This window comes from Chinchilla lanigera, unplaced genomic scaffold (genome assembly GCF_000276665.1).
Source record: "Chinchilla lanigera isolate Chin_1 unplaced genomic scaffold, ChiLan1.0 scaffold00031, whole genome shotgun sequence".
Classification (NCBI taxonomy): Eukaryota; Metazoa; Chordata; class Mammalia; order Rodentia; family Chinchillidae; genus Chinchilla; species Chinchilla lanigera.
The window spans coordinates 53,762-71,532 of record NW_004955432.1 but is presented as its reverse complement, the minus strand read 5'-3'; the positions used below and the strand labels follow the sequence as shown (position 1 = coordinate 71,532).

At 39.0% G+C, this 17,771-nt stretch overlaps 1 protein-coding gene across 3 annotated transcripts in view; it reads left to right on the top strand.

Annotated features, from left to right (window-relative positions):
• Dapk1 (death-associated protein kinase 1) overlaps positions 1–17,771 on the top strand; it is a 224,403-nt gene that overhangs the window by 182,795 nt on the left and 23,837 nt on the right. For all 3 annotated transcript variants that reach the window (XM_013516027.1, XM_013516026.1, XM_013516025.1), the window contains 2 exons: positions 1,251–1,473; positions 3,896–4,084. In XM_013516027.1, coding sequence (XP_013371481.1) covers positions 1,251–1,473; positions 3,896–4,084 — 412 coding nt within the window. The remainder of the gene's footprint in view (positions 1–1,250; positions 1,474–3,895; positions 4,085–17,771) is intronic.

Here is a 17,771-nt window from a genome sequence, read left to right as displayed (position 1 = left end):
GAGATGAACAGAAAATGAGCATCTCTCAATTTAGAACTGAAGAAATAGTTCAGCCACATATGAGAGCTCACCAAGATGCCCTTGTAAGGGACCCCTGTGACTGAAGCCAGTTTTACAGCACCTATTCCCAGGGCATACTACATGTGTCAGTATTGGGGATTTTCTCTCCCTTCCTGTTGTCTCCTGCTCTACAAGGTCAGAGCTCCACATGTTCTATAGTCTGGGGTCACTGAGACCTGGGGAGGAAGCTTACAGGAGGGTGACAGGTGAGAGTGACTCTGTGGGACACATGAAGTTAAGGTGAAGCAGGGGGTGTCCCCTTGGATTTGGGGGGACCTGAACTGCATGCAGACAGGTAGCTGCTGTTTAGGAGAGGGCAGAATGAGGTGGAGAGGAGGCACGTGTGCCATACAAATGGCACAAAGGAAACCCCCCCTAGACTTTGAGGTGGGTTCTCAGGGTACTTGTTGAGCACCTGGACAATACTGTCCCACCAGAAAGTACTTATGCTCCACTTTATGCCAAGCTGTCTGTGTTGTGTGCCTCCCCAGGGTGCAGATCTAGCCTTGTCTGAGTCTTCTGGTCCTTAGCATAAGGAGGATATGTTCCTTGTTTGTGGATAAACAAGTGAGTGAATCCATGAATGAATATGAGTTAGGGGGACTCCTGCTTCTCCCTCTAGGACTGAGAAGCAAGCAAAAAGATTGTTGTATCCTTCTGTCTCTCCGTAGCCGGTAGCCTTGTCCCTTGTACTGCCCCATCTCCTTGCCGTACCTGTTCCATGACAGTGTTTTTGGCGAACCAGAATCTTCACACAGAGTCAGACTGGCCACTCCATTGGCCAAACAGAGCCCATTCTTTTTGTGTTTAAAGTGATGGCTTCACAGTTGCTCCACCCAATGCATCAGAATGCCATGCAAACGGGGAGACAGAAAGCAGAGCAGTGGTTGCCAGGGCCTGAACAGAGGGGTGAGGCCAGTGACCGCTGATGGGTCAGGTTTCTTTCTAGGGTGAAGAAAGTGCTCTGGAACTAGATTACAGAAATGTAGTAAAAACCTGTGAACTGCATGCTTAAAAGTGGTGATGGTATGTGAATTTTACCTGAATTTTTAAAAATTTCAATGGAGATAGGAAAAAAATACGTCTGTAACATGAGCAAAACCCAGGAATAGGAACCCTGAGAATTAGGTGCAGCATGTGGTTGGGGTTCTGCCTCCCTGTGATCTCAGGCTCTTTTCCTCCATGTCCAGGACACACACCGAGGACTCTTCATCCAGCAGCTCCGTCCCACACAGAACCTGCAGCCAAGAATCAAGCTCAAGCTCTTTGGCCACTCAGGATCCGGGAAAACCACCCTGGTGGAATCTCTCAAGTGTGGGCTGCTGAGGAGCTTCTTCCGCAGGCGCAGGCCCCGCCTGTCCTCCACCAACTCCACTAGGTTCCCACCATCACCTCTGGCTGCTAAGCCAACAGGTGAGAGCCCCCAAGGGTCTGCGGTGTGTCCAGAAGGCGTTGGCATCTTCACTCTCTTGGGCTAAGGTCTTTAGTTTTGGTCCCTTGGCATGTGGATGCACAGAACCCATGGCTTTGGTGGCTCCAGATGTAGTCTGAGTTGGCTCTTGGTCTTACGTTCACCACTCTCCTGTCCAGTGATGGCCAACTGCCCCAACCACAACAGAAAAGACCCCACACACACTAAAATCACTCAGATGCACAGGTCCAGAATCACACCTATGCGTACTGCAGAACAGCATCATGTTCTGCTTAGGGACTCTACCCTGCAGCAGTGCCTGTCCATACACAGCACAGATGCAATTCTGGCCCCCAAGAGGTAACTCACCCTTCTGCTTTCTTTCTGGATTGCTGCAGGCACACCAGACATGTGAGAATCCAGAGCAACAAAAGTCACTTCCCAAAGAAGCACTGCTCCTGCCCAGTCCAGAGTTGGCAGTGTTTCCAAAGGCTCCTTTGTGGTTGTAGTAGTTGGTCCATTTGACCACATCACACCAGCATTCTTTGGCAAGCAGGCTTTGCTCTCTTCCCATCTGTGTAAACAGTTAGCCACTGGGTGCAGGGGCTGTCAGGGTTCATATCCAGGACTACAGAGTTGCCCCGAAGAGAAACACCTGCAGCAATCAAAAGAGACAGCAGTCTTGGATATCCTTTCTCCAGAGCTCCCCTTTAGAGGAAGGGAATTAGTTTTTGTGAGAATGAGAATAGAGACTTTCCAAGAATTTTTAAGCAGTGTCAATTGTTTTGCTATATGCCTCAGGTACATTTTCTACATATAGTATTACAGAGGTACCCTTGTCGTTCCCTAAACTGAAAGAGTGATTTGAAGTTCACATGTCTGTGACCTTCCTCTCTCAGTGAGGCAAGATGTCTGGGGAGCATTAGCAGCCAGGAACAGTGGGCTGAGATCTACTCAAACTTCTCAGAGCACAGTGATAGAATTATATTTAGTATGCTGATAATATTGGTAATGCACTGGTGATGTTACTGAGCACCAAGCACGTGCCAGGAAACTGGACAAGATGTGGCGTGCTGACACCTCATTCAGTGCACACAACAGCCTCCTAGAGTGCTTTGGCACACCAGACATGTGAGAATCCAGAGCAACAAAAGTCACTTCCCAAAGAAGCAGTGTGCTACTCCTGGCCATGGGGGGAGGAGTGGTGAGGCCTCTGGAGCCTTGAGAGGACAGCTGTCCTGAGTCCCAAGCTGCCAGTTCATGGAGCATCCAGTGCCTGAGCCAGTGCTTGTCAGTGACACTGTGTGAGGACATTTACACATACACGTATCCCACTCTCCACTGCTCTGTTGGCTCTCTTTGAGATTGGTTACATTACAAAACAGATTTGTTTGGGGATCTGAGGAGTGAGGCCAGGCTCTGGCTCCAGGCCAGCAGTATGCTGTTGCCTGTTTTCTTGTTATTGAAGAGGAAGATGGCACTTACTGAAGGAGTGTTAAAGTCTTAATGCCACACATTGAAGTCTGCTTCCAGAGCAACAAAAAGGCCTTCAAGGGAATTTTCAAAACTTTCTTGTGTGATCAGCATTGTTTAATGTTCATGGCTTGCTACTGTGTGGGAAGCATTTTGCATTCAACCTAAATAACTTTACAGACCAGTTCAGTGCTCATCTGTGACAGCCAGGGTGCGAGTGGAGAGTACACCTCAGCTGAGTCTTAATAATGGAAGGACAGTCATGGACAGAACTCACATGGACATGTGAGAGGTGGTAGAGCACTCAGACTCTAGCTAGGTAGCAGAACCATTACCACCCTTGGGCTGTAAAGATGAGAGGCACGAATGTAAGCGTCTTGGGAATGTTAAAGCTGCGGCAGGAACTGCTCAGGAGGAGGTAGCACCGTGGGGAGACACAGCTAGTACCAGAGAAAATTAGGAAATGAGAGGAAAGGACATATGGCAACATTTTTTGCCTCCTGCCTTCTCTGCCTCCCAGTGACTGCTCTAACCAGAAAACCAAATGGCAAGCAAGCCAGAGAGTTATATTCCATAGACTCAGCCTCTCAGGGCATAGAGCAGGACAGAAAAGAGTTCTGGGGAGGTACGGTGACCAGAACACAGCAACACGGTCTCCCTGGCACAGTGCCACATGACACACACAGGGCACAGCTTCACTGGACACAGCACATGGGGCACATAGGGCATGACCTCACAGCACACTCGGGGCACAGCACACTCAGGACACAGCCTCCTTGGGCACAGCACTTGCAGCACACTCGAGGCATGTACCCAGACCAACCTAAAGTCTAAGTGGGGGAGGGACAGAGGGGTTTCTGGAAAAGACAACTGCATAGCAAGGCTGGGAGGGCATGCAAGCACTCAAGCTGTGCTGTGTGAAGTCTCACAGTCTTCCCTTCTGACCTGCAGTCTCTGTGAGCATCAACAACCTGTATCCAGGCTGCGAGAACGTGAGCGTGAGGAGCCGCAGCATGATGTTTGAGCCTGGGCTCACCAAAGGGATGCTGGAAGTATTTGTGGCTCCATCCCATCACCTGCACTGCTCAACCGATGACCAGTCCACCAAGGCCATTGACATCCAGAATGCCTATTTGAATGGTATGCACCACATGCCCCAAAGGGAGGGACTCAGATTCGCACTGGCAGGGCTCTAAGTTATTCACCAAGGGGAGTTTGTCCCAGACAGTGTGACAGCCAGAAGAAAACCCAATGTAAAATGGTAATGAGAGTAACCTAGGGCTGAAATGTGACTGGCTAACACCCCTAAAAAGTAAGGCTAAACACTAGTGTGTCATTACCTAGCAAAGCACCCATCGCACAATAGGTGCTTAATCAGTAATGAGTAAAATCTGCCAAGACTGATAAGCCTCATAAAACACCCACTCATACTTTGATGGGCCACTCATGAGAAATATGACTGTAAAACACAGGTGAAGCCATAGTGCTGTAGGGAGACATAAGCGGTCCTTTCTTCATATGTGAAGAAGATATGTGTGTTCTTTCCTCCCAAACATTTCCAAGAGATTGAAGTTGTAAGTTTACAGGGAAGAATTTCTTCACCCAGAGAAATCAGTTACATTCTCTCTGCAGGGCCCCAGCCAGTCCCAAGACACTAAAAGAGTTTCTGTTGGTTGGAAGGCAGCATAGAGCAAAGCTTGAAATTTAAACATGCAGGATCTCTTAGTTGCCTCTAAGTTGCTGTGTGGCCTAGGCCAACCTGTCTGATTTCCCTGAGATAGTGCATCTGTAAAATGGAACTCTATTAGTCCATTTTCTGTTTTTATAAGAGATACCTGATGCTGGGTACTTTATGAAGAAAAGAGGTTTATTTAGCTTACAGTCTTGAAGGCTAAAAGCCCCATTGAGTGGCCCTTATCAGTTTGGCCTATGCAGAGGCTCCCCTTCACTGTGTTGCTTCATGGTGTTGTGGGGTGCAGGTCCACACTGCTACTTCTCTGGAACACACAGCGACTGCGATTGAAAACTCAGCAGCAGTAAGTAATTATAGAGGCAGTGTTTGGAGCCAGGTATATAGCTCAGTGGCACAAGTGTGTGCCTGGCAAGCACAAGGTCCTGAGTTTAATTCTTGGTACCCAAAAAAAAAAAAAGAGGCAGAGTTTAAAATAAAGGAAGATGGCTTTCTGAAACAGAGTGGGAAAAGGAAAGATAGATAGCTGCTCTGGAAGAGTAGGGAGGCATCAGAAAGGTGAATACTCCTGAGCCCTTGTCTGCAGCTCTTTTTATTTAGGACTAGTGATGCTGTGAGACAGGAGGATCACCTTAAGTTTGACGCTAACTTGGGCCACGGATATAGCTCAGCGGCACAGTGCCTGCCTAGCAAGCACAAGGTCCTGAGTTCAATTCCTGGTACTAAAAAACAAATGTTTGAAGCTAACCTGCAATACAAAGTGAGACCCTATCTCAAAAAGGAAAAAAATATATAGTTTTGGAAAATATTGTTTTGTTTTTGGAAAATACTGTTTTTAATTAATGTTTTATTTAAAAGCTATTGTTAAAGAGAGTAAAAAATTTTTTAAAAGTACAAAATTTCAAAACAAGATGATAGGAAATTAACAAGGGTTATTATATTGCATATTGTTATCTTCAAAGTAGTTGTTCAGATTACCAGATATAGGCATACAATTTTTTTTTATTTTAAAGAGAAAAAATAGCAAAATACCAACAACAAAGACAAAAGCAAAACAAAGCAAAAACAATAAAAATGATACAGGGTTTCAGAACAAAATGATAGGAATTAACAATAGCTGTTATATTACATATTATTATCTTCAACAAAGTTGCTCAGATTACCAGATGTAAGAATGTAAGATTTGATCAAACCATTAAAGAGAATAAAAAAGAAAAAAAAAATTAGAAAGGATAATAAAGGTTCACTAGAAAAGATGGTAGGAATTGAATATTGTTGTTCTCAAATTAGTTGTTCAGATTACCAGATATAAGCATGCAAAATTGGTCAAAAAGAAAAAAAACTTAGGCATTAACTGTTCCTTTCGATAAACCATTAGACCTCAGCTGTACAGTTACCCCAGCTATCCATATATGCATGCATATTTTTTTCCCTTCAATCTTCCTTTTTTTTCCTTTTCCTCATTCCAGTTGTTCCTTCCTGTGAGCAATTTCTGTCCCTTTCGTAATATCCATTGTACGTTTTGGGTTTTGTTTACTCTACAGGTTTGTACACTAGGGAGACAATACGATGTGTACACGTGTGGGTCCAATTTATTTCACTTATGAGTATGGTGTCTAGTTGAGGCATGCAAAATTGACCAAACGATTAAGCATTAACTATTTCTTTTAATAAATCAAGAGAAACTAGTAGTACAATTATCTTAGCTATCTTGTGTATATATATTTTTTCCTTCCTTCTTTCCTTTCTTTCTTTTCTTATTTCCCCCATCCCAGTTGTTCTTTCCTTTTCAGCAGTTTCTTTCCCTTTCACAATATCTATTTTACCTTTCTGGCATTATTTACCCTTTCAGTTTCTTACACTAGGGAGACAGTACGATGTTTACACATGAGAGTCTGGTTCATTTCACTTATGAGTACAGTTTCATTTACCTATGAAAGCCGTGAGTTTATCCTTCTTTATAGCTGAGCAATACTCCATTGTATAAAAATTGTTAATTTATAACAAAAACATTAACTTTTATATTATTATAAAATTATGCCACCACATGCATAGGTCATCAGTCATTTTAAAACTTCTGTTATTAACACATATTTGTGTCTCAAAGAGTGTCATATTTTGATGTAAGCACTATGTATTTAGGAAAAAACATATACTTGAGGTGGGAAAAGCCCACCCTTTTTTCATTCTTTTTATTTTTTTTTTTTCTTGTTTTTCTTTTTGAGACATGCAGTTCGCTAGGCAGTTCAGGCTAGCTTTGAGCTCACTTTGTAGCCCAGGCTGGCCTTGAACTCACAATGATCCTCCTGCCTCAGCCTCCTGAGTGCTGGGATTACAGGCATGTGCCACCACGTCCAGGTTTCACTCTTTTTCAAGTCTTTGTTATTGAACCTTCTAAGGCATGTAGTAAAAGCAAAGGGATTTAAAAATAAAACTCATTTTAAGTATTAATTTAAACAAAGACTAGATAGTAAAATAATTGCAGTTTACCGTATTTTCCCCAAAATGAGGCCCAACCTGAAAATAAGCCCTAGCATGATTTTTCAGGACATTTGTAATATAAGCCCTACCCCCAAAATGAGCCCCAGGCAAGATCTTCAGCCACATGGATGCATTTAGTACATCTGTTGCAACACACAAGGGATGTATTAAATTATGAAGTAATAATATATAATTATGGATAAATATTATTAATGTTAATACTTGAAATAAATGCTAAAAAAATTATAATTAAGTATTTGTAAATACTGAAATAGACACCTTTGGCCAAGCATGAGCACCTATGTGAACAGACAAACTCCAGACTTAATGGTCAAATGACCAGTTGGAGTATGGACACAACACACGAGTACCGTGTGCACTTGAGAGCAAGCAGCGTGGCTGTGTCTAATATGACCATAATTCACTACCTCACGTGTTGTAACTGATGTACTGAATGCTCTCATGTAAAATAAAGAAACATTTTCCAAATTTTGGTGCCTGCCATTTTTTGTCACTTTTGTTTGGGTTTTTAACAGTCATCATTTTTGTTACAGCTCGTATCCTATCTCTTGCATCTTCAATTAGCACTTGATTTACTGGAAGCTTTGTGAAGCCTGGCCTACTACCGGTCGTGGCTTGGGTAAAGAATTCATGTGATAAAATCACTAACAACTATGTTGCCAGTGCACTAGGAGTAGCCTACATGGACAAGAAGTGCTCATTTAAGAAGAGTGCTGTTGCTGGACTGAGGGTAGGGACAGTTAGGGAGGAGTAGGCAGCATAGGGTATAGGCTGGACAGCAAGCTTAACAGAGAGAACTGTATGCTTATGATACAGTGGACTGGAAGGGGCTGCCCTTTATGGGACCTTTGCGTACTTCTTGCCATATGCCCATAGCTCCTGGGAACCCTGGCTCACCCCAGAAACAAATGCTAAGACCCTGATTGTACAATCAGAAAAATAGTCATTGTTAGAAAATTAGCATACCCCTATCAGTGTGGGCAAGACAAAGATGCCATGCTGAGAACCTCACCTTGAGCTCTCTCTGCCACCCATCTCACTTGCTGTGTGCCCCTGCCTCCTGAAATACTATTAGTAAAACTTCTGCTTCACTTTCATTATCTGAGTTTCTCATTCCATGTGGCAGAGACTTTCAACTTTCATTTCTAAGTCAGCCTCGCTCTACCTCCTGCATCCCTGCCAGGGTGGAGAGGTGAACCAGGTAAGCACAGAGTCTCTTCACGGAAGGATCCCAGCCCCTCAGCCTGCTGCCTGACTCAAAATAAGAGATTGAGGCCAATGGTTTTACAGGAACTGTAGTCACAAGAAATTCAGGCCAGAATTCAGAGTTTGGAGAGTTATGATGTTCCAGAACATGACATGACTATACTTGAATAAGTGTAGATTTTTGTATATGAATAAATGTAGGTTGCTGTGTGCCCCTGTCCCCTGGCCTCAAACTCACAATGATTCTCCTGCCTCAGATTCCCGAGTACTGGGATTATAGGCATGCGCCACCATGCCCGGCTCCTCAAAATATTTTTTAAAACTAACTGTAATTAGAAAGTGAAATAAGTTGTGCTGATAACTTCAGGATATCTGAAAATTATGAACAGATATAACCCTGAGTTGATTTGAGACTTCTCTAAAGCTCAGTTTTAAATAACTAATTGACCTATAGTTTAACAAAAGTCTTTACTTTTAGAATTCATTGTTTCTGGAATAGTTATTTTGAAACTTACTAAGAGGATGAGATCTGGGGCTGGGGATTTAGCTCAGCGGTAAAAGCGCCTGCCTGGCAAGCGCAAGGTCGTGAGTTCGGTTCCCGGTACCGGAGAAAAACCAAAAAAAAAAAAGAGGATGAGATCTTTCGATTTTTATCAGTGTTGTATGTATATATCAACAATTTATGAAATATATTTTGCTCATTTAGATGCTTAAAATTTTTAGAAGGAAAGAATATATAAATTTATACATATCAGATGTTTTAGTATCATAATAATTAACTTATGTACTAATTTAATTTTTAAATAATTAATGCTTATTTAATTTTTAGCAGTTACTTTTATATTGTCTGCAGGGTGCAAAATACCTAGCAAACATATTCAGTGTTTCAAAACAATTTTTTTTGCAATTATGAAGTACCCTTTTATTTTTACTTTTATTAATATGTGTTAGCAATATGTAATGATTACATTCACTGTAGGGAACTGGTACATGGGGATAACATATTTCAATTGTACTTCTTCCCCTTCCCTCTACCCCCTTTTATTTTTCCAGCATCAGATTCATTTATCTTATGTGACCTTGTAAAGTTAGTTACCATATATATAAGTTGAAAACTAGACCAGTAGGCCAAAGAAGCAATAAAACATGCAAGACAAAAACTAAGTCAAGTGCAATGTTAGGTACATTATCCCCACTGGATTACAATACCTTCTTTGTTTTGCTGAGGAAAATGCTTTTAAAAGCCATAGTCAATATTCTGAAATTGTATTTATATGTAGTATAACAAAATTGTATTTAATATCTTTGAGGGGTATTTGGGGGCTTTTGTACTTAAATATTTACATTGAATTGCAATAAATTATTATAAACAAAATTTTTATGTTCCCAAAAGCAAATTATGCTGGATAATATGGATGCTCATGAATCAATCCACTATTAAAGGAACTTTGATAATTATGAACATTTAAAATTATAAAACTCAGAAGATCTACAAAGATGTAAGAACTATCATGAAAATTATATCAGCTTCTCCTGGCTTTACCATTTTAGAGTACTGGAAGTGATTGTTTTTGTTAAAATAGACCCAGCTTTTTTAGGAAATTACAAAGAAGTACAGCATGTCTGGACAGTGTTTACTCAGACACAAGTTAATGTATAAGAATTGTCTAATTTTTTTCTGCATAGACTTAGTAAGAAAGCTGTCATGTGGACTTGTATTAGATAATGTTAAGAAACAAACTTTTTAATTGTACCCACTTTTTACTGTAATAAACCATAGAGGATTTTTGTTACTTAACTTAACTTTTGCTGACAAGAATAACCAAGTAGAAGCTGTCAGAGTTTGTAAACCACTCTTGTCTAAGAAAACAGCCCTGAGGATATTTTGGAGAAACCAATCCTGAAACAACTGATGTAGTCATGACACAGAGACAGCTGTAGGGAGGGGAAGTCGGCAGACTGGGTCCCTTACCTGCTACTCATTAAAAACATAATTTGCATTATGTCTTGGTTACTTTTTTCTCATTGCTGAGACAAAATAGCCAATGCCCAGAATTAAGGAAGGAAAGGTTTATTTAGCTCACAGTTTGTGGAGGTTTCAGTCCATACTTGGCTGGCTCCAAGGCAGAGTGGCACACGGCAGAGGACAATAATTCATGGCAGCGGAAGACAGCAAAAGCAATAAGAGCAAAAAGGGAGGAGCAGCAGGAACAGCAAGCCTCTTCTCCTGCCTTATATTGCATGCAAGCTATCCACCACAGGGCGAGTATAGCACTCACAGCCATAATCCCAGCACTGGACCATGGATCAGTCATAAACTCTAGAAGCCTGCACTCATGACTGCATGAGGCTTTGGGGGAACATCCAGACACAAACTATAACACATTATTATTTTGAACAAATGGATTTAAAAACCATTTTTGCTACATGCTCTTTAAACCAATGTGCAGTAAAATGTATCTTGGGGCCCCTTTTATTAATGTGAGAAGCAGCCTTTATGTTGACTACTGCAATATAACATTCTATGAGAAGCTAAACATTTCAGTAAAAGAATGTCTAGATAGTACTATATTTGTTATCATAATGCTTAACCAACTGTGATTTTAAGTCTTTACATCTTAAACTCAAAAATTTTAATTATTTTTGTTTTAAAATTGTTTGTCTTTAAATTGTTTTCATACCTTTACAAAACTGGATTTTTTTTTTAAGTTAAGCATCTGAAGTATAATTTTGGTGGCTAACACAGGCAGCACACATGTTTTCCATTAAGGATACCTTGATCATATTTTTTTTAAACTCTTTCAAAGTCATATGAACAAGAGGTCATTTGGGTGTATGCTTTTTTAGTTGCTAAATGCCCTTATTTTTAAATTAATCTGGTACTAAGTAATACATAAAGTATATGCAAAGAATCTAATATATACACATTTATGTCAACACCCATAAAACAAAGACTTTATCATTTATCAGCTTTTAAAAAGTTGTACTATTGGCATTTTATAGTTTTAAGCAAATTTAATTTTAAATGTGCATGTCTAAAGGTAGGATTTTAGGTTGTAACAGAGATTGCTGCTCTGTTAATAGGAATTTGAACTGTCTGAATTTTTTTTCTGCCTTAAGTTATTATTAGTCTTAGTTAATTTCAAAGGTCTTGCCCCAGGTTTTAAAGCATTTTTTTATTGTGTTAAAATTTAAATATTGGTCAGAAGTTTATACATTTTATTTTAGCAGTATTGCTTAAGGCTTCTTGTATGGAAGAAAGAAACCTTTAGGACAATATTCCCCACCAAGAAAGACACAAAGGCCAGGCATTTATAGTGTAATTTTAAAAAAAAATTTTTTTTTTAATTTAAGGAGTGGTGGTAGCAGGAGACAAAAATAAAGTTTTCAGAAACAAGTTTTGACAAATATTTTGAAACACACTGGTTTAAAATGAACCAAGAACTGTTAGCAAAAATGAGAGGAAATTTAAATAGCAGTAAGTTTGCTAATATTACCCAAGTAGCTGCATGGCTAGTGGGTAGAGAAGGCTCTTCTTTGTATTTGTCAGTAATCTAGAAAATGGCAAGGAAAGCAGTTATGGGTAATGTTTTGGGCAAAGTTATTTTTTAAAATTAAAATTTTTGGTACATTATAGATATACATAATGATAAAATTCATCCTAGGGAATTTATACCTATACATGACGTATCTTTATCGGGTTAATAGCCCTTAGTTATTGCAGGCTGGTCATGCCTGCAATCTCCCAAATGAGTGGACGGTGCAGGATTAAATAAACGAGACAATTAAAACGATTTCAGGGCTCCAGGAGGGTTCAGCTCTATTACTAAATTCAAGATTCTCTGAGTTAAAAGTCTCTGAGTTAAGACGCAGAGTTCTCTGGGCAGCACATATTTATTAAGTTTTCAAACAAAGGAAAAGGATACTGAAGGAAATACAAAAATCTGGACAGGACTTGGGAAGCCCTTCTCCAGGGAATACATTATGTTAATTTAGGAGAACTGTGTTATCTCCAGGAAGGCCTTCACCGCAGCAGTGAGATGCCTGCAACTACAGCCTCCTTTTAGTTAAGTGAGGTTGGAGCCAGAAGTCCTCAGCTGTGGCCTTATCTTATCCATTGAGGCCTCATGGCTTCACCCACCATTACAGGTCTCAGTAGGGACCAATGACTCAAAAGTAAACAAGGAAAGCCAGTTGTTTAATATTAAATCCTGCTCAGAGATGCTTCATAGTGTTCTCCATCATATCTTGATTTTTCTTTTCTCATTTCCCTCACCTCCATTTATCCCCTCTTTCCCTCCTTATTTAGAAAACCTTTGTTTCCACTTTTTCTTTCTATTTTCTTCTTTCCTCTTCTCATCCTTCTCCCACCCAAGTTCCCATTCTGATTTGAACATTTTCTTCCTATTTCACAATATCTATTGTACATTTTGGTCCTTATTTATCCTTTCACTTTCTCACATCAGAGAAACCATGCAATTTTAAACATTTGTGTCCAATGTATTTTACTTCAGAGTATGGTCTCAGGGTCCATCCATTTACCTACAAATATCTCAAGCTTATGCTTTATGGCAGTATACTGCTCCATTGCATATAAAAAGGACATCTTTATCCATTTATTGGTTTATGGAAATTTGGGCTATTTCCAAGATTTAGCTATTACAAATAGTGCTGCTATAAACAAGGGTGTGCATATATCACTGTGGTATGATTTCAGTTCTTTTGAAAAGATACCAAGTAGGGGAATAGCTGGGTCAAATGGAATCTCTAGTCATAGTTTTTTGTGATTTCTTGAAAATAGCTATTCTTTTTGAAGTGAGGTGGAATCTCATAATTGTTTGAATTTGCATCTCTCAAATGACCAGGGATGTTAACACTTTTTTATATATTTATTTGCTATTTGTACTTCATCTGAGAAGTTTATACATTTCATATGCCAATTTTTGGATTAATTCTTTAAATTTGAGAGGTCTGGGAGTTTTTTTTTTTAGCTCTTTATATATTCTGTATATTGGTCCTTTGTCTAAGGAATGGCTGGCAGAAAATTTTTCCCACTCTATGAGTTGTCTCTTCACTGTACTGGAGATTTCTTTTGTTGTGCAAAAGCTTTTTAATGAGATGAGATCCCAGTTGTTGATTCTTTGTGATATTTCCTGTACAGTCCGGGTTTTTGTTCTTATTTTGCCTATACCTGTATCTGAAAGAGTCCTGCTTTTTCTATCAGCAGATTTAGTGTTTCTGTTTTAATATTTAGATCTTTGATCTAAATCTTCAATTTTAGTTTAGTGCATGGTGAGAAATAATGGGTCTGGTTTTAATCTTTGGCATGAGGAGATCCAGTTTTCCTAGCACCATTTAGTAAAGAGACTATCCTTCTTGCAGTGAACATGTTCAGCCCCTTTGTCAAAGGTAAGCTGCCTGAGTGTATTGAGTTGTTTCTGCATTTTCTCATCTGCTCCACTGATCCTTGGATCTGGTTTTCTTTTTTTTTTTTTTTTTTTCCCCCTTTTTTTTTTGCCAGCACCATGCTGTTTTTATCACTGTAGCTTTGTAGTATAATTTCAAGTCAAGGATTGTCATACCCTCTGCCTTGCCTTTGTTGCCTGGAAATGTTCTTGCTAGTCTAGGTCTGTTCTGATTCCAAATGAATCATAAGATTATTTTCTCTAATCCTGTGAGGTATGCTATTAGCATTTTGATCAGGACTGCATTAAATCTGTATAACAACTTTGGAAGTATGGACATTGTCACTATAGTGGTTCTTCCTACCTAACAAGGGATATATTTCCATTTTCTGATATCCTCTTTGATTTCCTTTTTCAGAGTACTGTAGATTTCAATGTAAAGTCTTTTACTTCCTTTGTTAGATTGATTCCTAAGTATTTCATTTATTCCATTTCTATTGTTAAAGGTTTGTTTTCTCTAATTTCTCTTTCAGTGAGTGTTTGTTATTTGTGTATTGGAATGCTATTCATTTTTGAGTGTTGACTTTGTATTCAGCTATGCTACCAAATTTGGGTATTAAATCTAGAAGTTTTTTGGTGGAGTTTTTGAGGTTTTCTATGTAGCGTATCATGTCATTCACAAATAATGATAATTTCTTCATTTTGTTTCCTTACTCCTTTTATTTCTCTCTCTTCTCTAAATGCTCTGGCTAATGTTTCCAGAACTATATTGAGTAGGAGTGATCAAAGTTGAAATCTTTGTCTTGTTCCTGATTTTAGAGCAGAAGCTTTCAGTTTTTGTCCATTTAGTGTGATGTTGGCTGTTTGTCATAGATGGCTTTTATCAGATTGAGATAAAGACCATCTATTCCAATTTTCTGTAGAGTTTTTATCGTGAATGAGTGTTGGACTTTGTCAAATGCTTTTTCTGTGTCTATTGAGATGATAATGTGATTTTTGTCCTTGGCTCTGTTAATACAGTGTATTACATTTATTTATTTGCATATGTTGAACCATCTCTGCATACCTGCAATGAATTCTACTTGGTCATATATAATTTTCTGGATGATTTGCTGCACTCTGTTTGCCAGTATTTTATTGCGGAGTTTTGTATCTGTGTTCATTAGGCATATTGGCCTGTAGTTCTACTGTTCAGTTGGATCTTTTTCTGCTTTTGGTATCAGTGTAATGCTTGCTTCCAGAAATGAATTTGGGAGTATTGCTTCCCTTTCAGTTTCATTAAAGAGTTTCAGCATTCATGACATTAGATCTCTAACTTTCTTGTAGAATTCAGCAAAGAATCTGTCAGGACCTTGGCCTTTCTTTACTGGTAGGCTTTTAATTACATCTTTGATTTCATTGACTGACGTTGATTTATTTAGAATTTTTGTATCTTGTTCATTTCGTTTTGACAATTCAGTTGTGTCTAGGAATCTGTCCATTTTTTCTGTGCTTTCCATTTTAATAGAGTGCAGATTCTCAAGGTAGATATTGATGATCTTCTGTATTTCTGCAATATCTGTTGTAATTTCACCCTTTTCATTCCTAATTGCATTGATTTGAGTCTTTCCTTTTTTTGATAAGGTTTGCTTAAGGGTGTTTGTCAATTTTATGTAATCTTTCAAAGAAACAACTGTTTGATTCATTGATTCTTTATATTGTTTTCTTAGTGTCAATTACATTATTTTGCTCTAACCTTTATAATTTCCTGTCTCATGTGGGCAGTCAGCTTGACTTGCTCTTCTTTGTATAGAAGCTTGAGGGTCAACAATAGTTTGTTATTTGAGCTCCCGCTGTGTTTCTGATATGGGAATGTACCACCATGAATTTCCTTCCTAGGACTGTTTTCATTGTGTCCCGTAGGTTCCTGTATGTTGTTTGGCATTCTTGTTTAACTGTAGAAACTGTCTCATTTCTTCTTTAATTTCAGCTGTGACCCATTGGTTGTTCAGGAGGGTATTATTTAGTTTCCACGTGGTTATCAAGTTCTTGTGATTTCTTTTGCCATTGATTTCCAATTTCGTGGCTGCGGATATAGCTCAGTGGTACAAGCACCTGCTTGGCAAGCACAAGGTCCTGAGTTTGATTCCCAGTACCAAAAAAAGAAAAAAAAAATTGACAAGATTTCCAATTTCATTGAGCTATGGTCTGATAATATGCAAAGGCTAATTTCAGTTCCCTTGCATTTACTTAACCATGTTCTATGGGCTAGTGTGTGGTCTGTTTTTGAGAACATCTCATGTGCAGCTGGGCAGAATGTATATTCTGGTGTTTAGGGGTGGAATACTCTGTGGACATCTAAGTCCATTTCTTCAAGAACTTGGTTCAGTTCTGATATTTCTTTGATTTTTTGTCTACTTGATCTGTCCTTTTGTGACAGTGGGGTATTGTGGTCCCCCACTACAAGTGTGTGGAGGTTTTTTGTTTTTTTTTGTTTTTTTGTTTTTTTGTCTTTTTGAGACAGGGTCTCACTATGCAGTTCAGGCTGGCCTTGAGCTCACTTTGTAGCCCAGGCTGGTCTCCAACTCACAACTCATAAGGATCCTCCTGCCTCAGCCTCCCATGCGCTGGCATTACAGGTATGCACCACCACACCCAGCTACAATTGTGTTAGTGCTTATTTGATATTTCATGCCTGTTAATATTTGTTTTATGTAGTTGGGTGCACTGATACTTGGTGCATTTATATTTATGATTGTTATCTCTTTAAGTTTTCCTTTAACAACTATTTAGTGACCTTCTTTGTCTCTTTTGATCAGTCTTGACTTGAAGTTCGCATTTTCGGGGAATAAAATAGCTACCCCCGATTTTTTCTGGCTTCCTGTTACATGAAATACTGTTTTCTGTCCTTTAACTTTCAGTCTATGAATTTCTTTTTGAGTTAAATGTTTTTCTTTTATGCAGTATATTGTTGGGTCTTACTTCTTGATCTGTTCAGCCAATCTGTTTCTTTTGATTCATGAATTGAGACCATTTACATTGATGGTTATAACTGATAGGGATTCATAATCCTTGTTATGTTATTTTCCTCTTGTTGGTTCCTTTTCTCTCATCCATTTAATTATTTGCCTTGCCTGGTAGATTCATTCTTTTGGGGTTCATGGAGCTGTAGTTTTTATTACTATCTCTTTCTACAATTTCCTTGAGAACATTTTGGAGTGCTGCTTGTTTGGTGGTTATGAATTTCTTTAGGTGTTTGTCATGGAAGTATCTTATTTCTTCAATCAGTTCTGAAAGATTGTTTTGCAGGTTCATCAATCTGGGATGGAGGTACATTTTTTTTAGGACTTGAAATCCTTCACTTCAGGCTCTCTTTGACTTAAGGGTTTGTGTTGCAAAGTCCACTGTAATTCTGATGGGCTTTCCTTTATGGGTGATTTGTTTCTTTTCTCTAACAGCTTTTAATATTCTTTTCTGCTGACTTTCTGGAATCTTGAGTATTACATGCCTTCGGGTAGTTTTGGTTTTGTGTTTTGTTCTGTTTTGTTCATGGCTAATCGGAGTTCTATATTCTATATGCCTCATTTATCTGTATCTCCATTTCTTTTTCCATACTTGGGAAATTTTCTGCCATTACTTCTGTGAACAGGTTTTTTATATAGTTTGGACTATCTCCTGTTTTTCATGGACTCCGATCAATCTTATGTTATTATTCTTTGTATCGTTTAGCAGCTGTTGGATTGATTTTTTTAGTGGTCCCTTGCTATTTTTTAAAAAATCTTTCTTTTTGTGATTGCTGACTGTAGTTGTGTCTTACAGGTCTGATATTCTGTCCTCATGCCGGTTCATTCTGCTGTGTATACTTTCAATAGAATTTTTTTAATCTCCTGGATATCTGATTGAACCTCTTTCATAGATTACATTTGTTTGCTATGCGGGGCATTCATGGTTTCTGTCACTGTCTTAAGCTCCTCTATTTTTTTTTATTTTTTTTTATTTTAAAGATAAAAGGAGGGAAACATTAACAGACATACAACATTTTACA